This window comes from Myotis myotis, unplaced genomic scaffold, assembly GCF_014108235.1.
Source record: "Myotis myotis isolate mMyoMyo1 unplaced genomic scaffold, mMyoMyo1.p scaffold_m19_p_9, whole genome shotgun sequence".
Classification (NCBI taxonomy): Eukaryota; Metazoa; Chordata; class Mammalia; order Chiroptera; family Vespertilionidae; genus Myotis; species Myotis myotis.
In genome coordinates this window covers 61,468,467-61,492,026 of record NW_023416401.1, presented here as the reverse complement: position 1 = coordinate 61,492,026, position 23,560 = coordinate 61,468,467, and the positions used below count along the sequence as shown (strand labels likewise).

The 23,560-nt window shown below is 41.8% G+C and overlaps 1 protein-coding gene across 7 annotated transcripts in view; it reads left to right on the top strand.

Annotated features, from left to right (window-relative positions):
* The window catches only part of TPX2 (TPX2 microtubule nucleation factor), a 62,750-nt gene extending 43,363 nt beyond the window's left edge, over positions 1–19,387 (top strand). For all 7 annotated transcript variants that reach the window (XM_036322789.1, XM_036322790.1, XM_036322788.1 and 4 more), the window contains 8 exons: positions 8–149; positions 786–1,002; positions 9,611–9,703; positions 11,764–11,940; positions 12,522–12,668; positions 15,179–15,290; positions 15,953–16,134; positions 18,531–19,387. In XM_036322789.1, coding sequence (XP_036178682.1) covers positions 8–149; positions 786–1,002; positions 9,611–9,703; positions 11,764–11,940; positions 12,522–12,668; positions 15,179–15,290; positions 15,953–16,134; positions 18,531–18,641 — 1,181 coding nt within the window. In that variant the 3' untranslated portion in view covers positions 18,642–19,387. The remainder of the gene's footprint in view (positions 1–7; positions 150–785; positions 1,003–9,610; positions 9,704–11,763; positions 11,941–12,521; positions 12,669–15,178; positions 15,291–15,952; positions 16,135–18,530) is intronic.
* Positions 19,388–23,560: the final 4,173 nt, after the last annotated feature.

Genomic DNA, 23,560 nt, shown 5'->3' with positions numbered 1-23,560 from the left:
TTTACAGCTCTGTTACCCACCAAATCTACTGTGGCCAAGATTGTCACAGAACCACAGACTCCTGTGTTGCAAACCAAACAGCGCACAAGGCCTGTGACCTGCAAAAGTGCAGCGGATCTGGAGGCCGAGGAGCTCGAGAAACTGCAACAGTAAGTACCACTGGCAGTATTTGAGGAAGAGTTTAAGAAACTGCCTGCTCTCTTTTCAGTTCTATAAGGGGACAGTTGCTATTTTTCATGCCATGGGAATTTACAGCATTTGAGTTACCAGCTCTGTAGGCTGTGTCCCTGCCTCTATGATTAGTCCTGAAAGTGGGAATATGGAGATGCCCTGGAGTGTAAACTGATAAAAAGCTAATGCAGAGGTTGGAGTGGGAGAACTTGGTTATGATTTCAGTTAGGGAGTGTCTGTCCTCTGAGGTTAGTTTAGGTAGATCCTACTCTTTCATGGCTACCCAAGGGGTTGTTCATGGGAGGAAACTGGAACTTAATATGGTTAGCACTGGATTTGTCTCCTATATCCTCTTTCCATTTCTTTTGTCCTTTTGAGAAGGGGGAGCTTCCCCTGTGAAGAGAAACCCCAATCATTAAAGTGGTGGGAATGTTAGGATTTTCTTATTCCTTGCTCTAGAGGTAGAAATAATGGCTATGGAGAGAAATTTTGCTCTGCATGATGGCTAAGCTTAATGATTATTGTTTTTCTGTTTGGCCTACTTTGTTGTTTATGTATTTTTTTTTAATTATTAAAATTTTGGGGGGGATGGCATTTAAATTCTCACCTTACAGATATAAATTCAAAGCAAGGGAACTGGATCCCAGAATTCTGGAAGGTGGGCCCATCTTGCCCAAGAAACCGCCTGTGAAGCCACCCACTCAGCCTGTTGGCTTTGATTTAGAAATTGAGAAAAGAATCCAGGAGCGAGAGTCAAAGAGGAAATCGGAGGATGAGCACTTCGAATTCCATTCTAGACCTTGCCCGACGAAGATCCTGGAAGATGTTGTGGTAAGAATGGTTGAGGCCCTGCATGCTGACAAAATTGTCCTGCTTATGACCAAATATCTACCCACGTATACATATTTGAATATATACTATGATCAGGGCATCATATTAGGAGTTGTAGGTGATAAAGAGACATATCAGAGGTAGATTTTGTTCTCAGGAAACTTAAAGTCCAATAAGGGAGACAGCATATGTGTAAGTAATATAAAATGAGACAGAAGCGTTCTCAGAGAGATGGCAGTTAGAAGAATTATAGGAATTCAATGGAGATAATCATTTCTCCTAGGTGGAAGGTTCAGGGAATGATTTTGGGAGGAGGAAGCATTTGACTTCATCCTTGACAATACTGAGTAACAGTCATCCTCCATGTTGTCACTGTTGTAGTAGCTGACACTCAGTATGTGCCAGGCACTGCCCTAAGCCTTTTTCGTATATTAAGCCATTCATGTGACCATGGCCCCTCCAGGTGGCTTAGTCTAATTGTCTTTAGTTTGAGATGAGGCAGTTGAGGCCCAGAGAGGTTGAGTAGCATTCCTAGGACACTCAGTAAACAGTGGAGCAAGGATAATAATTCAGGCACTCTGGCTCCAGAGTCTGTGATCCTAAACTGTCATTATATTGCTTCTCCATTACAAGGTAGAATTTCTACTTACAGAAATGCAAATGAACTCACGAGGCATTCCAGGCAGTGGGGGTGACAAAAAAAGCCTGAAGGTAGAAAACAGGACAGTTACTGGAAACTTGGTGTGTCAGTTAAGCTGGAAAAAGGAAGTCTATATATTAAGAGGAGCAACTGGAAACTAGATGTGAAAAGTGGGTTACTTTATTTTGATGGTGGGGAAGAGATGCCACAGTCCAAGAATAAGTAATGGAGGTCAGCACCCGCTTAAGTGCAAAGATGGTTTTTAGATGAATTTCCGTGCAGATGAAGAAGCACCCTCTTCCCTTGGTTTGGACCTACTTATGTTCAGGTGCTAAGAACATTGTTCCCCTGTCCTCTTTCTTCTTTACCCTTTAGCATCACCGTGGTTTCAAGTGAAACTGTTCACCAGTGTTTATTAACTTCAACTTTTGTTTATTCTGTTTCTTAGTACTAAGTCAGAAGCAATTTGAAGTTATATTTTCCAGGCTTTAAAAAGCATAATAATGCTTAGAAATGGTTCTTCCCCTCTTCCTACGCAATGTCTTTCAGTTGAGAACTTTCTGCATGAGACCTCTTTTCTACTCACAATGGTTGTTATTTTTTTCCTTTTCCTTTTTTTGGTATGATGCACATCTATACTATCTATACTAATAAAAGGGTAATATGCTAATTAGACCAGGAGACTTTCTGGACTCCTTTCTGACAAAGCCATGGTGGTGGGGCCAAGGCAGAGGCAGTTAGGGGTGATCAGGCCGGCAGGGGAGGGCAGTTGGGGGTGAGCAGGGGGGCGGGGGGGGGCGCAGCAGTTAGGGGTGATCAGGCCAGCAGGCAGAGTGGTTAAGGGCGATCAGGCAGGCAGGCAGGCAGGTGAGTGGTTAGGAGCCAGTTGTCCCAGATTTCGAGAGGGATGTCCGACTGCTGATTTAGGTCCGATCCCGCAGGGATTGGCAGTCGGACATCCCCCGAGGGGTCCCAGATTGGAGAGGGTGCAGGCTGGGCTGAGGGACACCCTTCCTCGCCGTCCCCCCCCCCCCCCCCCCCGCACAAATTTTGTGCACCACTAGTTTACTACAATGTCAAACTCTGTCACAAACTTTATTTTACTTTTAAATAATTCTTTATTGTTGAAAGTATTATATATGTCCTCTTTTTCCCTCATTGACCCTCTCCAGCCTGCCCCTAGCCTTCACCACCTATTGTCTGTGTTCATGAGTTATACATATATGCATACAAGGTCTTTGGTTGATTACCTCCCACCCTTCCCGCCTTCCCTCTGAGATTCCACTCTGTTCCATGCTTCCATGTCTCTGGATCCACTCCATTCATCAGTTTATTTTGTTACTTAGATTCCACATATGAGTGAGATCATGTGCTACTTCTCTTTCTCTGACTGACTTATTTCCCTTAGCATGACACTCTCCAGGTCCTCCAAAGGGGAAGAGATTTTTCTTTTTTACTGTTGCATAGTATTCCATGGTATAAATCTACCACAGCTTTTTTATCCACCCATCTGCTGATGGGCACTTGGGCTGTTTCCAGATCTTAGCTACTGTAAATTGTGCTGCTATGAACATAGGGGTGCACACATTCTTTCTGATTGGTGTTTTGGGTTTCTTAGGATATATTCCTAGAAGTGGCATCACTGGGTCAAATGGCAGTTTCATATTTAATTTTTTGAGGAAACTCCATACTGTTTTTCATAATGGCTGCACCAGTTTGCATTCCCACCAGCAGTGTTTCACAAACTTTAAAGAAAATTTTCCAACCCAAGGACTAGTCTGTAAGAGCTGTGCCACTGTGGTCATTAACTGCTGAGCAAACAGTGTTCTGAATAGAGCAGGGGAAATGCAGATTTATATGCAGACTTCAGAATCTTAGCGCCAGATGGGCTTGCTCAGTGTTTTCATTCACACATTAGAAAACTGAGGCCTAGAGAAGAAAATGACTTTCTCAAGGCTTCTATAACATTCATTTGTTACCTTGCTTTTAATAACATCATCTCCTAAGCTCCTGGCTTTCCCCCCTGCCACAGGTTTTTTTTTTTAAATATATTTTATTGATTTTTTTACAGAGAGGAAGGGAGAGAGATAGAGAGTCAGAAACATCGATGAGAGAGAAACATGGATCAGCTGCCTCCTGCATATCCCCCACTGGGGATGTGTCCGCAACCCAGGCACATGCCCTTGACCGGAATCGAACCTGGGACCCTTCAGTCCGCAGGCCGACACTCTATCCACTGAGCCAAACCAGTTTCGGCAAGTTTTTGTTTTTTTATTTAATTCATATACTATCCTTTCAATTTTTGCTATATCCTTATATCTCATACACTAGTGTTGACTTTATATATTCTTAAAATCAACTCATTTTTAAAAAAAAATACATTTTATTGATTTTTACAGAGAGAAAGGGAGAGGGATAGAGTTAGAAACATTAATGAGAGAGAAACATCAACCAGCTGCCTCCTGCACACCCCTACTGGGGATGTACCAAGGTATATGCCCTTGACTGGAATCGAACCTGGGACCCTTCAGTCAGCAGGCCAACGCTCTATCCACTAAACCAAGCCAGTTAGGGCAAAATCAACTCATTTTTAAAGTGATATTAAAGGAAACATTTAAATCATCATGTAAATGGAAAACCAGTACTTTTTGCCATGAATAGCAATAGTAGCTACTAATATACAGCTTATTATGAGCCATGTTTTATTCTAAACTCTTTATATAATACTTAATCTCATAATAACTGTATGTGGTAAACATTATTGATAGTATTATCCATCCATTTTATGGTTAGGAAATATAGAGGTTAAATAACTTGCCCTAGATAATAAACTAGTCAATGCCAGAGCTAAGATATGAATCTAGGTAGTATGGTTCCAGGGTCCATACTCTTGGAGCATCTATATACATAAAACCCTAAGGCAGTGGTTCTCAACCTGTGGGTCACGACCCCTTTGGGGGTCAAACGACCCTTTCACAGGGGTCGCCTAAGATTATTGGGAAACACATATATAATTACATATTGTTCTTGTGATTAATCACTATGCTTTAATTATGTTCAATTTGTAACAATGAAATTGGGGGTCACCACAACATGAGGAACTGTATTAAAGGGTCTCGGCATTAGGAAGGTTGAGAACCACTGCCCTAAGGGATCAGATGACCGGCCGGTCGCTATGACGCGCACTGACCACCAGGGGGTAGATGCTCAACGCAGGAGCTGCCCCCTGGTGGTCAGTGCGCTCCCACAATGGGAGCACCACTCAGCTGACTGTTGGGTTCCAGAAGCCGGGCTCATGGATGGTGAGCGCAGCTGTGGCGGCGCGAGCTTCTCGTGCCTTTGTGCAGCACTACCAAGAGGCAGCGGCAGTGGGCGGGGGGGGGGGGGGGATGTCGGACTGCCGGTTTTGGCCCAATCCCCACAGGCCTGGCCTGCGGGGTTCCAACCAAAACTGGCAGTCCGACATCCCCCAAGGGGTCCCGGATTGCAAGAGGGTGCAGGCCAGGCTGAGGGACCCCACCAGTACACGAATCCGTGCACTGAGCCTCTAGTTCTTGAATAAAATAGAAGGTTCTTAAGGAAAATATGTAATTATTAAAAATTAAAAAATGACTATATCCCATCTAACATCCTTTTCCATATCACCAGTCATACCTGAACTCCACTTTTAGAAACATTGATTTAGGAAATTGGTTTGGCAGTTTGTTGTGCTTTGGAGATAACTCGGGAGAAGTGTTAATTGGAGGAGGTTGACTAGAGTTCATTTGGAGTTAGTTGAGATCTTAGAGTAGTGTGGTACCAGGTTATGCCTTGTTGAGAATTCTGGATAAACAAATCAGCAAAGCACTAGGTTAAGCAAGTATGCAACTGAATTGAAGTGCTATGCTGCAGGAAAGTGTTTGCCAAATCCAGCTAGTTCTCAGAATCCTCTGGGGATCTTATTACGTAAACAGATTCCTGGGCCCCACCCCTGGAGCTTTTTATTTGTTAGGTGCAGCAAAGGTTAGAGCCCAGTGAAGAATTTAGTGTCTGACACACTAAAGCAGTCACATTGTTAATAGTAATAACTGTTTTATTGCATGCATACATTGTACTGAGTGTTTTATGTCGATTATCTTATTTCTCATAACTCTTTAAGAGGTAGGTTCCATTTTTTAGGTGGGTGAGGAAAGAGACACTAAGAGGTGTCTAGTATGCAGAACCAGGATTTGAACTGTCATATTTTTAAAATATGTATATATATATTTATTGATTTCAGAGAGGAAGCGAGAGGGAGAGAGAGATAGAAACATCAATGATGAGAGAGAATCGTTAATTGGCTGCCTCCTGCACACCCCCTATTGGGGATCGAGCTCACAACCTGGGCATGTGCCTTTACCAGGAATTGAACTGTGACCTCCTGGTTCATAGGTCAACTGAGCCACACCGGCTGGACTGAACTGTCATCTTCTTAAGCACTGTCATCCTGCCCCACAATGCTGTTATCATTGTTAATTTTGGCAAACACAGTTTTTGAGTTTGATGCTAGCTGTTTTCAGCTCTCTAAATTTCCAGTGATTTCACTTTAACTGATGGTTTCTAGAGAAGCAAAGCATAGGGAGACGTTAGATGTATTCTCTTTCACTCTTCTTTGCTTTTTAGAAAGGGAAGCTCTGGAAGAGGAATGTGGCTTGCCCATTTTTGGAAGTTGTTAGCAGAACTGAGATTAGGTCTCTTAATTCTAGTCTTGGACTTTTATGATAGCACAAAAGAGCCTGCCTTCCAGAGCCCAAATGCATCTTGTCTGTCTGCCACCATTGTTCCCCATTCATGTCCTCTGGGTGCTTAAGCTGCACCTCTGTCTCCTTCTGGTGTTTCTCAGGCGCTCCCGCCTATGGTTGATAGGTGGCAAGGAGACAGCGGGCTTGGGCAGCAGTGGGCCATGAGGCAGAGATGAAATAACGGCTCTTGGGAGAGAGGTGGAGTGATGAAAGCCTTGAGCTCCAGGGTGTGAAATGTGAACTTGGTGCCGACATCTAGTGGGAGAGCTGGGGCACCACAGAGGTGGATATGGTGTCAGTGAGGCCAGTGAGTAATTTTAGCAGTGATATTTTAGGGATGACTTGGGGAGACCAGCATAATTTCACCCCTACCCCCTCTTATCCCTGAAATAACATTGCTTCACAGTAATTTCCTAACTGCTCTGGGACAGGCCTGAGATCTTGTCCTAGGGGACTTGGGGGGCATATCCTGCCTTACAGAGACATGCTTACCCCCATTATACTTTAGCTGCATTCCTGCTAGGTTTCTTTATAGCACATGTGAAAACCTGGAAGTAATTGATTTATTACTTTTTCATTCTTCCACTAGAATGTGAGTTCCCTGAGAGTAGGGGCCGTGAATATCTGTACTGTTCACTTCTGTATCCCTAGAACCTAGCATCACAGCATAGGCACTCCAATGTGGATAACTGAGTGAGTGACAGTACAAGCTGAAGTGCTCCAGCCTGTGTTTCTAGTGTGGTAGACACTGGGAATTCAGAGATGGAATGTGAAACAGCCCTGGTCCTGATAGCTTTCAGTCTGGCTGGTAGAGCAGATTGACATGTAAACAAATTAATCAACCTTGTGTTCATTGAACAATTACTTCTGTAGGTTCCTTGGAGAATGCAATTGGCGACCTCCCTGCCCTTAAGGAATTTATAACTAAAAAAACTTAAAATGGCAAAACAAGAAGCCTTTGTTTCTAAAAACCCAGTTTTCTTTTCTTTATTTCTGATTGAGCCCCCAGTTGGCTTTGATTGCAGTGGAGAATGGGGTGTGGGTAGATGGTTGCTGCGAAGTTGATTTTCATAAATCACCTTTCCCTCTCTCCCAACTAATTATGAGGATTGATCCCATTGGTAAACATCTCTTTCATGGCTGACTTGTTAGAGGTTTCCATTGCTTTTCTTTTACAATGCATGTATCTCTGGTGGGTGGATTCAGAGAGAGGGGGAAAATAGGAAAAGAGACATTATTTTAGAACGAAATGAGTCCTCAGATATTTATTTCCAATACTTTGTTTAATGAAAAGAAAAAAAATAATCTGAGGTCTGAGGCTATGTGATGCACCTAAGGTTACAGCAGTTAGAATCAGAGTTGGGTGAAAACAGATTTCTGGCTCCTTGTTCAGTGTTCTTATTCCCATATGTCATAAGTGTGTTTAGGCAAGAGGCTGGTGTTCACATGTCCAGGATGTTGTACAACAACAGATTTTGTTGCTTATGGTAAGCATTATTTGAAAATCCCATTTCATGGACTTTTGTCACTCAGATACATTGGATTTCACTGTGCTGGAGATCTTGGCTTTATTTAGGAAACATAAGAACCTTCACATCAGAATGAGCATTCCCCTTGTAGTGGTCACCATAGGAGGGTATACATTTTTTCCAATGATTGATACTGTGCAAAACATTTTGGAAAAGCCACTTGTCTTAGATCCTGTGGCACAGTCTTTTGGATCTCTTCAGGGATGGCAAATCTTCATATTTCAAAGATTAATTTGCTTTTAGAAGCTGGTGTAAAGTTATTTGGAACTAGAACTTCAGAGTAGTTCAAGATAATAGGTCTGGAAGCAGTTTTGTTTAATTAAAAGTAAAGATTGAGTTCTACCTTGCTTGGTCCCAAAATTGGCTTTGAAAGCCACTCAAGAAAGATATTCCAAAGATGTGTTGAGCAGTTGCAGCATTGTTGGAATTAAGGAGAAGTCTCTCAAGATGTAAATTTGAGTCCAGGGTATAAATTCTGTTATTCTTACTATATTCATTCAACAAACATTTGCTGAATGTTTGGCTTTATACTTGCCAAGGTTAGGGATTGATGAAATGCAAGTCCCCACTCATGGAGCACTCATAGGCTCACACAAGCAGATGAACGTCTATATAAACAAGTGCAATGAAGTTCTGTATGTACTGTGATAGAGCTCTACACAGGGAGAGTGCGTCAGTTCTGTAGGTTCTGGGAGTTTGAGGATCTCGAAAGGCTTTATGAAGAAGAGATGCTTCTGTGGAGGTTTGAAAAGAAGGGTTAAGTACTTCAAAGCAGCTGAGAGAGAGTGCACAAGGAAAGACACTGAGGTGAGAACCAGTGTTAATTTTGGCAGTTGCCAGTAGTTCATTCATGAGCAGGAGGGTCAAGAGATAAGACTGGAGAGTCAGGCAGGGTATCAGATTATAAAGCACCTTGTACTTCATGCCAGGGCATTTGTTATACTGTTGTAGGTAAACAGTAAGAGGGAGCCATTAAAGAGTTTTAAGTCAGGAAGTAATATATCAGATGTGTTTTGAAAAATAATTCTGACTATATACAGAGGATGGATTGGAGGAATGAGATGAGCTGAAAAGCCTTTTAGAAGGCTGGTGAATGGTATAGGCAATTGATGATGTGGCCTGTGGTAAGGCAGTGAAGAGTTTAGAGAGGAGCAGAGTAGAGAGCTGATGGGCAACATTAGCATGTGAGAGAGGATTTTTTTAAATTGATCTGGTTATACATTTCGTTCAAAATAGCAGCCCAAGAGCTAACATTTTGTAGTTAGTATTAATTGCCAGATTTGTGATAGAGTATAAGTGCTTATAAAAATGAACATTTTTAAATTTTGTTTTTGAGGGATTGGGGTATAGAAAGGAAGAGACACATCAAAACATTGGCATTAGTTTGTTTTCTGTTGTCAGTAGTATTTTTCATAAATTCAAAAGTAAGATTTTGATGAATTCTGTTTTTACTGAATATACAACTCAAACTATGTCCTTATTGCCTCTCTTCTATTGTGATATTCCACCTTTGGAGTGCTACTGCAGATCCTTTGTCTTAGTTGGGTAAATAACGACATACTGAAACACTAGCTTTTTTTTGATTCCTGGTTTTGTGAATTTCCCTTTAAGACAAGGATTTAATCTTAACTAGTGGAGATTGTCCTGGGATGTCTAATGGAGTTGTTTATTCCTTCCAGGGTGTTCCTGAAAAGAAACTACTTCCAATCACTGTCCCCAAATCACCAGCGTTTGCATTAAAGAACAGAATCCGAATGCCCATCAACGATGAGGTGATTCCCTGGGATGGGGATTCCTTCTTCCTTCTGCATCATCAATCTAAGCATTACTCTTTCTTAAAGCTTAATGGAACTCAAAGGCAGTCATTCTTGTCCGGAGTTGTCTTCAACAGTGGGCATAAACATTTGATCATCTCTTTTGCTCCTCCAAGAGCAAAGTAATTGGTGTGAATTTTCTGGCTTGCAGTGGTAATTCTTTGTAACTTATTGGAGGCCTGTCCATTTGTATAACATTGACAGTTAGCCTACCATTGTTACATGGATTAAAAGTTGCTGATCCCTGTCCTCTATTTTGCCTGAGTTGTTGTCACCATTCACTGAGGGACTCTTTAAAAATTTATTTATTTATTTATTTATTTATTTATTTAGAGAGAGAGTGATTGTTCCACTTATTTATGCATTCATTGGTTGCTTTTTGTATGTGCCCTGACCGGAGAGGGAACCTGCAACCTTGGTGTATTGGGACCGACACTCTAACCTACTGAGTTACCCTGTCAGAGCACTGAGGGACTTTAAAATTCACACCAGGCCTAGGGATTGGGGTATAGAAAGGAAGAGAAACACCAGGCTGTTAACATTCACCCTGTCCTATCTCCATTAATCCAAGGGTTGCAAAGGTGACTGTGTGATGATGGATCATGAAACTGGAATACATAAACTGTCATTGATCAGGCTAGTTTCCTGTTACATCTTCATCCTATATAATAAAAGCCTAATATGCAAATCGACCAAATGGCTGAACGACCGGTTGCTATGATATGCCCTGACCACCAGGGGGCAGATTCTCAACGCAGGAACTGCCCCCAGGTGGTTAGTGTGCTCCCACAGGGGGTGTGCCACTCAGCCAGAAGCCAGGCTCACGGCTGATGAGTGCAGTGGCAGTGGTGGGAGCCTCTCCCTCCTCTGTTGCAGGCGGGTGGTAAGGAGCAAGGGGTCCCAGACTTCAAGAGCCCCGGACTGAGAGAGGGATGTCTGACTTCCAGCTTAAGCTGGCATGCGGACATCCCCCGAGGGGTCCTGGACTACAAGAGGGCGCAGGCCAGGCTGAGGGACACTCTCTTCCCCCAACCCCCTTCCAGTGCACGAATCTTGTGCACAGGGCCTCTAGTTTTATTAGAGGCATGGGTAGGGTCCCTAGGTCTGGCCTGGCAATCAGGGCCATTTGGGGCCTTCCGGCTGCTGGCTGGGGCCTTCCTTCATTCCACACAGCCCCCTGGTGGTCAGCGCACGCCATAGTGAGCAATTGAACTCCTGGTCTCCCGGTCGAACTCCCGAGGGGACGCTTTGCATATTAGCCTTTTATATATATAGATATCCAGAGATGGGGTAAGTTCATAGCAGATCTCAAGCATAAGCCATTTTATGTGAGTTCATTAGAAACTAAAATACACAGTAATCTTACATTACCAGTTTGAACCCAAACAACTTACTTGGTCCTATTCCGGGTTTGACGACTCATTAACTCCCAGTCACATGTTTTAGTGGAGTCTAATTGGAGGGTGGGTCAAAGAGGAGGCCAAGGTGTGTGTGTCTTCTGTTCTTCATTTTATTCACACTGATTGATCTCAGTTTTTACAGCCTTCCTGTGAAAGACTTTACATCTTTTTTTTTTTTAATATATTTTATTGATTTTTTACAGAGAGGAAGGGAGAGAGATAGAGAGTTAGAAACATCGATGAGAGAGAAACATCGATCAGCTGCCTCCTGCACATCTCCTACTGGGGATGTGCCCGCAACCCAGGTACATGCCCTTGACCGGAATCGAACCTGGGACCCTTCAGTCCACAGACTGACGCTCTATCCACTGAGCCAAACCGGTTTCAGCGACTTTACATCTTTACGAGTAATTGTGTTAGACCTTTATCAAATACTTTCACATTGGTCTCACCCCAGTGAGTTGGTAGGTAACTTTGCTACATAGGAAACTAAGACACCTAAGAGGTTGAGTGACTTGCCTGAATTAATGACTTCTGTCATATAATGTCTTCCGACTCTCCATTCTGAGGAGGTAAGAGTGAGCAGTCTTGTTTTTAAACTGCGTTTTTTTCTTGTAGGAAGAGGAGCCAGTAGTGATAAGAAGAGCTCAACCTCGGGCACATTTGGGGGTACCTTTTAAGCCCCAAATCCCAGAGGCAAAGACTGTGGAAATATGCCCTTTCTCATTTGATTCTCGAGACAAAGAACGCCAGTTACAGAAGGAGAAGAAAATAAAAGAACTGCAGAAAATGGAGGTAGGTGTTTTCATTTCTGTAAGTAGCTTAACACTATTCTTTGATCCCTCAAAGATAATCTTTTATGTTGCATTTTTATAAAAATCACTGACTTCCTTTGATCTCTTCATGACAACCTTATGAAGTATAAAAAGGGCAAGTAATTTTAATAAGCTTTCTGGCTCAAGGGTGTTAAGTGACTTGCCCATGATTATGTTCCCATTGCAGGCAATACCAGTATTGGGAGGAAAACCTGGGTTCCTTTTAAGCCCATTACTCTTTATTTTTTTTAATATGTTTTTATTGATTTCAGGAAGAAGGAGAGAGAGCGATAGAAACATCAGTGATGAGAGAGAATCATTGATTAGCTGCCTCCTGCACACCCCCTACTGGGGATCAAGCCCGCAACCTGGGCATGTGCCCTTGACCAGAACTGAACCCGGGACTCTTCAGTCCACAGGCTGACGCTCTGTCCGCTGAGCCAAACCAGCTGGGGCCCTTTTCTCTTTTTTAGATTTAGATTCATCCAAATATTCTGGCGTAGCTATTGCTTTCTGGCTAGAAAGGCCTTATCTTAAATCTTGTGTTTTCTTTTATATCAGGTGCCCAAGTTCAAGGCACATCTTTTGCCTGATTTTGACACTGTTAACCTGCCAGAGAAGAAGGTGAAGAGTGTAACCCAGACTGAGCCTTTCTGCTTGGAGACTGACAAAAGAGGTGCTTTAAAGGCACAGACTTGGAAGCACCAGGTGAGGGGTTGGGACAGCAGCTAATATGTAAATGGTTGTTTGTTGGTTTGTTAGAACGGGTAGGCCCACTACATTGAAATTCATCTCAGAACTAACACACTGGATTATTTCAGAGTCTCTGCTCTAAATCGGGTCAGCAAACTTTTTCTATTAAAAAAAAAAAAAAAAAAAGATTGTAAATACATATTTTAGGTTTTGTAAGCTGTATACGATCTGTCATATAGTGTGTGTGTGTGTGTGTGTGTGTGTGTGTATTTTAATTCTTTAAATTGTAGAAACCATTCTTAGCTCAAAGAGGTTGTAAGCTGGCTGAAGTTTGCTGATCCTGGCTCTAAGTCAGGGGTGGGCAAACTTTTTGACTCGAGGGCCACAATGGGTTCTTAAACTGGACCGGAGGGCTGGAACAAAAGCATGGATGGAGTGTTTGTGTGAACTAATATAAATTCAAAGTAAACATCATTACATAAAAGGGTACGGTCTTTTTTTTTTTAGTTTTATTCATTTCAAACGGGCCGGATCCGGCCCGCGGGCCGTAGTTTGCCCACGGCTGCTCTAAGTGCTCATCTGGGGAATGTGAGAACTGATAGGCTTTCTTTGCATCTGGAGTTTCTTTATATATTAGACTTGCTTATTACATGTTCACTCGTTTCTGTTGGTGCTGTGATAAGAAATAGAATAGTGAGAATAGATTCTCAATAGGGTATGCTGTTTTGTCAGCATAGTGTGCTCTTTGCTCTTCATAGACGACAGATAGTTAAAAACAATCAATTGGTTGTTGGCTGGTTTAGTTGGAATCTAATTCTGCCCTATCTGGAAAAAGTTTTTCCCTGAATCCCTGAGTTTGTTGGTATTTTTATTTTGTCACTTATCTTACACTCTGTCCAAAAGGAGCTCTGGACTAATTTTTTATAGGAAGTCACCCTTCTTGAAACCCAAGAAATGTGACTGCTAACCTGACTGAGTGAGCGTAGGCCTCTTGTTGTTGTTATATTCTAGGAAAACTTGAGACTGTTGCTTTGAAAGTACTAGTGAATCTCTCTTTCAAGGTCCGTGACATAGAATGTCTGTGGGGTTATTTTCCATAATAAAAATTTTTTTCAAGTTTTTCAGACATACAAAGTAGAATAGTATAATGAACTTGCATTAACCTGTAACCTGGTGCTATCGTGATCAAAACATAGAAAATCTTACTTTATCTATGCTTCTATCTACTTGTCTCTACACTGGATACTGTTACCTACACAGGATTACTTTGAAGCAAATCCTCATCTCATTTCTTTTTAAAAAAAAATATATCTTATTGATTTTTTACAGAGAGGAAGGAAGAGGGATAGAGAGTTAGAAACATCGATGAGAGAGAAACATCGATCAGCTGCCTCCTGCACACTCCCTACTGGGGATGTGCCTGAAACCAAGGTACATGCCCTTGACCAGAATCGAACCTGGGACCCTTCAGTCTACAGGCCGATGCTCTATCCACTGAGCCAAACTGGTTAGGGCCCATCTCATCTCATTTCGTCCAAAATACTTCAGTGTGTAACTTTAAAATATAAGGATTAAAAAAATATAATCACAATATTATTATTGTAGTAAAACATTAACAGTAATTACTTAATAATGACAGATAGTCAGCATTTATATACCCCCAGATCTCATAATTTTTTTCAAGCAGTTGAATCGCTCAAATCAAGATTCAAATAAGGTCCACATATTACAGTTGTTTAATAAATCCAAATCCCTTTTAATCTATAGGCTTCTCTACTTGCATTTTATTTGTTGAATAAACTGGATTATTTGTCTTTTAATATGTTCCTCTGTCTCCTGTGTTTCCTGTTGATGAGTAGTTATATTAAGAGACTTGATTAAACTCTGCTTAGGTTTTTTTTTTTTTTTTGAGGGGGCTTGGGAGGGAGAATACTTTACAGATGATCACATCTGGGGGTATATAATGTCTGTTTTGGGGGTAGGTGTTAAGATAAGGTCTTAAAATTACAATTGATCCTTGAACAACACTAGTTTGAACTGCACAGGTCCATTTATGCATGGATTTTGTCAATAAGTACTGTGAATGTATTTTCTCTTCTTTATTTTCTTAATAACATTTTCTCTAGCTTAATTTATTGTAAGAATACATTATTTAATATATATAACATACAAAATATGTGTTAATTTACTATTTGTGTTATTGGTAAGGTTTTCAGTCGAGAGTAGGCTATTATTGTAAGTACATTTGGGAGGAGTCAAAAGTTATATGAGGTTTTCAACTGTGTGGAGTGTTGGTGCCCTAATCTCCATATTTTTCAAGGGTCAAATGTATCATAAAGATACTTTCTAATTCTCAGTGGGTTTAGATGTTGTCATTCTGATCTACTCATTGTAAAGGGGGTTTTCATTGGGGTTTAGATGAAATCATTTGCTGTCTTTATTGATGAAACAGTTAGAAACACTAGTACTTGAGTCATGGAGGTGGTAGTCATGGCACGTTATCTGACAGGCTTTCTTTCTAATAGCTGGAAGAAGAACTGAAACAGCAGAAAGAAGCAACTTGCTTCAAGGCTCGTCCAAACACTGTCATCTTCCAGGAGCCCTTTGTTCCCAAGAAAGAGAAAAAATCCATGACTGGTAGTATTATATGTATTCTTGGGGGATTGGGGCAACATTGTCAGACTTCCCAGGGGCATTGCCTGGGACTCAGTTGTGTCCGTATAATGCTGTGGCAACCAGAAGCATTTGTCTGTAGAGGATCTAGTTTTTTCTCTCCTTGACCCAGACTTTTGCCTTTGTTGAACCCAGCAGCTATGTTGAGTTTCAGAAGATGTTGGGGCCAGATTCATAGAGCAAGATCCTGGGCAGAGGCAGCTGGCATTTCAGTAATAGTTATAGGCTTTGCCCACCTAAAGAGTACCAGGAAGTGAGGGAGGGATAGCCAGGACCTCTTTCTGGAGTTCACCCTGAAGCAAGCCTTAATTACAAAACATTTGCTTCCTTAAGCACTGGGTAGGTTGTCAGGTAATTGGGATTCTTCTACATCTATCTGTCTTAAAGTCACAATGTGGTTTTAAGCAAGCTACTTCACCTATGTGGGTCGTGCTTTTCTCCTAATTAGTTGATTTTCAGGGGCCCTTCCATGTTTTAAACTTCTAGGACTCCAACTTTCAGTAAGGCTTCCTTAGTGCTTAGCCGTTCTATTGACATGCATGTCTGTGCCTCTTGCTGGCTCTATGGGGGCCAGGTTTATGCAAGTCCTGCTTGTGTACCAATATTCTCTCTGTTTCTGTACTCAGAGAGCCTTTCACTAGTTCAAGAACCTTTTCAGCTGGCCACTGAGAAGAGAGCCAAAGAGCGGCAAGAGATGGAGAAGAAAATGGCTGAGGCAGAAGCCCAGAGAGTCCAGAAGTTGGAGGAAGTCAGGCAGCAGGAGGAAGAGCAGCAGAAGGAGGAGCTGGCCAGGCTACGGAAAGAACTGGTAACTGGGCAGCAGGAGTGCTGACTAACCCATGATTGTCTCTGCTTTGTTTTCTCTGTACCTTGTCTTGTTTCAGAAAGAACCTAAGGTGGCTACAAGGACACATCAAAGACAGGGGAAGCGGGAAACCACACAAATCAAGGGTGATGACAAAGTGGAGATGTGAATGAGGCTTAAGATCTGGACATTGTGATCCATGTATCTGCTAATTTGAGTCATAATTTTGGCCCTTTTTTAGGAACCAACCTGCCAGTTACATAACACAATGTTCATGTGATAAAAGCAAGCTACTTGTTAAACAATACATTTATCCTTAGTATTGCACTCAGATTCTTCCAGGGGTCTTCATAAGTAGGAAATCATGGCATAACTGTTCACAGTGATCATTAGCTTATTTTTATTATTTAAGGCTTAAGAGAACCAATGTATTTTACAATTAGACATAATTAGGGAAAGACTTGAGAATTGGGCAGTAACTCTATTTTCATTTTCCTCTTAATACTTGACTCAAATTCCTTGGAGTTACAGTGCATATCGGTTCACATGAACCTCTGTGCTAACACTAGCATAATGATTTAAATATTAGTTACCCAAAAAGAAAGCTTAATTCACATTTAGGACCCTTTTACTAGGAGGGCAGCAAGCCACATTAACTGCATCAGTGAGGAAGAAGACAGTTTTAGATGAAGCTTCATACGATTAATAAAAATGACTATGGAAATACATAAATTGTTGAGGTTTTGTCTAAAAGTGCTAAGCCAACAGCTGATACAGCAGTTGGCAGAGGTGACTGTGGCTGCAGGAAGGGACTAAGCACAAACTATTAAAGGGACTAGCTTCTCAGCAAAATTCAAGCTACCATTTTCTGATTGAATGAAAAAACAATATATTCCCCACTCCAGATACACTTACAGAACCAGCCTTTCTTCCATCTTCAGGCTCTTTGATTTTTCTTCAACACTTGGTTCCTGCTGCTTCTGTTTGTCCCCATCATGGAGCTGTTTCTTACTGAGTCTCAGTGTAGGCTGGGCACAGCTCTGTCAGTGTAGTTAGCTCTCTGTTAATCTGGCTTGATGTAGGATTGATTGTAGACCAACCATGTTAAACTCTCCGTCCACAACGAATATTTTTGCGGTCCAGCCAATATAACGGTATATAAAAAACATTTTAATAAAAATTTCGTAACTTAATTTTTACAATATCCTGTTACACATAATTATTAACACATTGTTTGCGGGTAGTTTTTATCACGCGCTAACAGGTGAGGTGGCGTGGGCCATTTTTGCAGTTGAATAGATTGATTACCGTTATACCTGGAAGTACATACATAATTCACCATTGTATGTGTTAGAGACCCAAATTTTGTCCTTTGGAATTCGTATATCTGCATGTTAGCATCCCTTTAGAGCAATAAAAAGTATAAAAATAAACGTATTTATACGTTACCCGCATTCTACCGCTAGTCTATAAAAAACGTATTAATATGTGTCCCACGCTCTACTACCAGTCAATGTAAAACGTATAAATACATTTCCCGCATACAATGTGTTAATAACGAACTACAACATTTGCTAATGACTGATTACTATAATTGTGTTGCATTCATTTCCCTTACGCGAAGGCGCACCATTTCTCTCCACTAATACTAGCAGCAAATATTTGAGCAGCTGATTGCCATTAGTCTTGGACTAACTTGTTTGGTGTGCACAACAGCAAATGTTTCGCTTTCAGAGAAGAAGAAAAATAGGTTTATTTGCGTTGTGCTTATTAATTTGTGCAGTTATTCAGTGTCTGGTAGGTTAATGTTCAAGAAAAAAATATTAATTTTTATTAAAACGTTCTATTATTTTATGTCACCAGTTACTCATTTATTTCAGCCCTTTGCATTCAGCATGTCTCTATCAAAATAAACCTACGTTTCTATGAAAATTGAAGCTTTTTTTTTTGCGGCCCACATAAGCTGAAACCTTGTTTATTTGGCTTCTGTTAGCCTTTGAGTTTGACATGATTGTTGTAGACTGCCCAGAGGATAACAGGACCAGGCATTCTTTCAGCAACCCTTCCTGGTTACTGTTTTTTGTTTTTTTTTGTCTGTGCTTTTGGCAAATATTAAGACTCAGTAAGCTTAAGGCTGTACTTTAGCCAATTCTTAACATGTATCTCTTCTCTGCTACAATTGAGTACTGCCCCATTACATCCTAGCAGTAAACACACAAACTGGAGATAGGCTTGACATTCTTTAGTGTAAGCTGAGGGATGTAGCAAGACATGAACAGAAACCTACTTGGGCTCCAAAGCTCATGTGCTTTTCCATTATACTGTGTTGCCTCCCTGCCCCCCCCCCCCCCCCCCCGCCCGTCATTATCAGTGATGATTTTATTTTCCTTACTTTGCAGGTGCACAAGGCAAACCCAATACGCAAATACCAGGGTGTGGAGATCAAGTCAAGTGACCAGCCTCTGACCGTGCCTGTATCTCCCAAGTTCTCCACTCGATTCCATTGCTGAACTCAGCTGTGGGCTGCAGACACTACCTGGGAACAGGGGCTGCCTTTTCCATCAAAGCTTTCTTTGTCACAGTGGTATGGAGAGGACACATTTCTTCAGACTACCTACCCATGCCCGACAGAGCACACCTAACAAGTGTGGACTCTAATGTTGAGAATTGTTATCTTGCATTATGGAGGCGAATAATGAGGCTCAACTCACATATATCTCGATCAGACTCCATGTAGTTATTTCCTTTGGACCATCAGTTGACCTTTAAAATGGGTTTTAACTTCGACTAGAATTTAAAGTCTTTATATCAGCACTATGTAATTTCTATTGCCCATTCCCCTCCCCCCCTTTTTTCTTTTCTATTTTATGTCAGAAAATAAAGATAGTTAATTACTGAGATAGGGTTTGAGTCATGGCTTCAGTGAGGAACAGTCAGTATATCAGATTCCTCTTCTCTGCACAAAATGAATTTCAAGTTGAGCCCTTTGCTACAAGGGCAAAGCCTCATTAACGGCACAACAAGGAAGAAGACGGTGTGGACTGCTGGTAGCCATCAGCAAGCTTTGGCAGAGCTGCTGCTATGAAGGCACATTCTTCCCTTATCGGTGCTGATAATAATGGCAATGCCGTGCTGCCCACGTTTTAAGTCCTTCAGTAACCTGGACTGGCAGAAATGTTTGTCTTCCCCTCCCTGGTTCCTTATAAGTGTCAGCTCAAGTAACATTTTTAAAATAAATCCTTCCTTGACCTTCCCAGATAAGGATGATTACTTATTTTTTAGTGCCTCCCAAATGTTCCTTGTGTATATCTCTAGTACAGCAATTACACCACTGAGTTACTTATACTTGTTTACAAACTAGCAGAGACACAGGTTTCTAAAATTTCCTTAGTCATCTCTGTATTTCTTGTAGCTGGCACAGTATTTGCTAGGTCCATGTTAAATAGTATGTTTTCTTTTAGACTTGACATTATTTATGAACTCTGCTCTATACCAATCATATTCTGTCCAGGCCAGTCCTAGGTACCATATTAAACCTTATTTCTTTTATTTATTCATTCAGTGAGCATTGTGTACAAACCATTATAGATTCAGTAAGATATGATTTGCAGGCCCACTAACTGATACAAAATATGGTTCCTTTATTCACCTAGACGCATATGGTATACAGTTCCATAACTACTTATGTAGTTCATTTAACAATATTAATTTGGTACCAACTACATATAACTTGGCATTGTGCTAGTCTCTAGAAATATAGCAGAGACCAAAAATAGAAGACCTTGCCTTCATGGAGCTTACCTTTTTTCGAGGGGAGACGGACAATAAGCAAGTAACTGTTCTGTCAGGTGAGAAATGTTTCCCTGAATGACTGACCACTGTGTGGAGAATAGACTAGGGCAGGGAGTGGGGCATGTGAGAAGGAAACAGGAAAGTTGAGGTTCTTGCTATAGTTGAGGTGAGAACTGATAGTGGCCCCCGGGCTTGCATGGTAGCAGTGGAGGTGGTGAGAAATGGTTGGGTTCTGAATGGATTTTGAAGCTGTAACTGATAAGACTTGCTAACAGATTGGACCTGGAGAGTAAGAGAAAGGGGAGTTAAGGAGGACATGCAGGTATCAGCCCCAAACAGAGTTTTCCATCCCTTGTACCCAGAGAAATCCAATTCTACCCCAGTCCTCATATCTCGTGGATTTTCTGGGGGCTTCATTATTATTATTATCATTTTTTCTAGTCACCTCTTGCTTTGGTTTTTAACTTTTGTTCATCTCTTGACCCCCTCTCTGTCCTGTGGAGCTTTTCTCCCTACCTACACCAGCCTTTCCTTTCTAACAGTTCACTACCCTTCATATAGTCCCATCTGGTATCATTTCTGTTGTTGTCCATTTCTTGCTATTGGTTGTTTCACGGAGAATAAATCTGGCCCTTAAGTTGAGGGTTTTGGAAAGAGCATTATTGAGAATTAGGGGCCTGTGGGATCATTTTATCCCATTTACTTCATTCTGGATTACCTACTCCAGAAACACCTTGTCAGAGTGGTAATGTGTTTCAGAAGCAAACAGATAGCTTGAAGTTGAGGCACAGATATCCATTGCCTCTTGTTTCCCAGAATTTCTCAATTTTCCAGTGGCTCTCTCTTCTCCTTAGCACTGCCTGTCTGGTATTGAGTCCTCTCTGAACTACCTCACGTGACATTCATTTTTCTAGTACAGTCTCCCATTTTCCCTGAAACTTGCCACTTTGATTTAACAGAAAAATTCAGGTTCTTCATCCCTTCAGGCCATGTCCTAGAAGGAGCCTCTCAACACTCCAAAGTCACTTCAATTTTTCTAAACAAAGATCATGTCCCCTGATAGGAACTCACTTATTTCTGAGAAATCTGGCTGTCACACTTTGCTCGACAATTTTGCAAAGTTACTAGCACCTGTGCATTGTTGGAATTCCCACAATTTCTGGGACAAACTCTGTTTTCCATATTGTTTTGATTTGGTCATGGTTTCCCATTGCTAATAGTCCTGCACTAAGTTCACACACTTAGGAGGTTATTGTTCACTCTTTAGTTGATCGATTTGCTCTTGTGTGATTGCTTTGTTGCCATCTTGACTGCTATTTTAGTTCTTACTGGTTATTTTCCAGAGTTTGTCCCTGGAATGTGGAGTCTGAGTGGTAGGCAGGCTGCAGTCTCAGTTGCTCCATCATTTAATGGAGATGAGATCTGTACACGAGGCATTGTAATGCAAGATAAGATGTGATTGAGCCATGTGAGACAGACGAAACAAATGCTGAGGGAGATTCTTGTTGAAGGTGAGGTTGCAGGGTTTTTTGTTTTGCTTTTTGTTTTTTTTTATTGATTTGAGAGAGAGAGAGAAACATTGATTTGTTGTTCCACTCTTTCCTTGGTTGATTCTTATATGTGCCCTGACCAGGGATTGAACCCTGACTTGGCGAATTGGGATGATGCTCTAACCAACGGAGTTACCTGGCCAGGGTGAGGTTGCAGTTCTTTTTTTAAAAAACATATTTTTATTGATTTTAGAGAGGAAGGGAGAAGGAGAGAGATTGAAACATCAACGATAAGAGAGGACCATTGATTGGCTGCCTCCTGCACGCCCCCTCCTGGGGATCAAGCCCACATCCCGAGAATGTGTCCCAACTAGGAATTGAACCATGATCTCCTGGTTCCTGGGTCGACGGCGCAATCATTGAGCCAGGCCAGGCGGGCTCTTTTTTCTTTTTAAAGTAAAAATCACAAAAGTAATACTGCCTTTGGAAATAAAACAATAATGATTATATCAAGACACGAACATCTCCTCCCCCTATTCCCATTCCCCGGGGTAGCTCACAGTTAACAATCGTGTGTTCTTCCAGAAAGCTTTTTATGTCCACACAGATTTATAGGGCATTTTTCTTTTTATAACAATATGACATAGCATTCTACATTTTTATTTTTATTGTTCTTTGAAAGGCTATGCATTCACATGGTTCAAAATTCAAAAGCTCCCAAGGTAAAGGTTCCCACTTTCTCCTCCAGCTGCTTCCTCCCCAGATTGGCGCTGCCAGGTGTGTTCCCCTGCGGAGATGGCTTCTGCATGTACGGATTCCTATCTCTAACCTTTTATTTTTAGACAAAGTGTCCTACTCTACACTCTGACCTCACTCTTTTCATATGTTCTACCCTGAATGATGTGGTTCAGCTGCTACTTTGGGCAAGTGCTGGCTTGCTCCCTGACTGAAGTAAGAAGCCTCTAATGAGAATCTAGTGACATGGAAACAGATCTGGAGTGGGGTCTAGTTCCTCTACATGATGTCCTTGGCTAGTGACCTGAGGTCCCAAGGACTGGAGGGCAGGTCAGTAACATCTGGTCTTTTTTAGCTCCTGGCTTAGCTGAGCCTTGGGTGCTTATTGGCTTGCATATTTGGTCAAACCTGTGTATCCCTTTAGATAAATCTTGACTTTGCTTTCCTCTTAGTTCCCTTCCGAATCTTGTCTGCTGGAGAAGGCTCCTCATTGCTGACAGTAGCAGTTAAAAAAGCCATCGGCCACGAGGCTGGCTCCTATTTCTGCACAGGCAGGCTGAGTTTCAGCTTGGTGGTGTGGGTCCAGGTAGGAATTGGTCAACATTCGGAATCCTGAGCTGCCGTCTGCCCTGCAGCCTGCTGGGATGCTCAGTTTAGACAACATATAAAGTTTCCTGGATACGGGACAAGCCCAGGCCTATGGAAAGAGCAGGGAGGTTAAAGTGTGGGGTGCTTTGAGCAGTGACGAAGGCGTAACCAGGGAGCTGACATGTTTGCTCTGTCGCCAAGAATTCCAGGACAATTTGTTATCCAGCTGAAGCCAGTGTAGTTGCTGCAAAAAAGAAGCCTGGGGACAAAACCCTCCTTTTTCCTTGTTGCATTCGCTTTCTTGCATACCGACTCTTCAGTGCTGTAGTGAAGTTAGCCGACATGGAAATGTCTGATGATGTTTACTGTTCTCATGCAGGATAATAAGAGGCTGGGCTCAGGCCAAAGCATGGCTTTTATGTGCGGAAGGTGTCAGCTTCCTGAAAGGGCTTGACAAATGCAGGCATTTCACTCCCAGAAATCATAGTTGGAGGGGCAGGGGTAAAAAGCTGAGGCAAATACTAGGTTTTATTTAGGAACTATTTCACCAGACTAAGTCTAACTTGAAGGTATCAATTGCCCTCTCCCTTTTATTAAAAAGGAAATAAAAACCGGGCCTGTCTGATGTGCTGAGACCCGTGTAGTTGTGGGGTTGGCATCCCAGAACCGCCCAGGCAGGTATGTGAATGTGCTAAGAACTGTAGCCAAGCGCCGCTGCCCAGCTTGTTTTGGCACCGGTGGTATTTTCTCAGGTCAGGGGTGGGAGACATAGTTTGCAGTTGGTCAAGATACTAAATGGTGAGTGGTCGTAAGTTGTAATACGA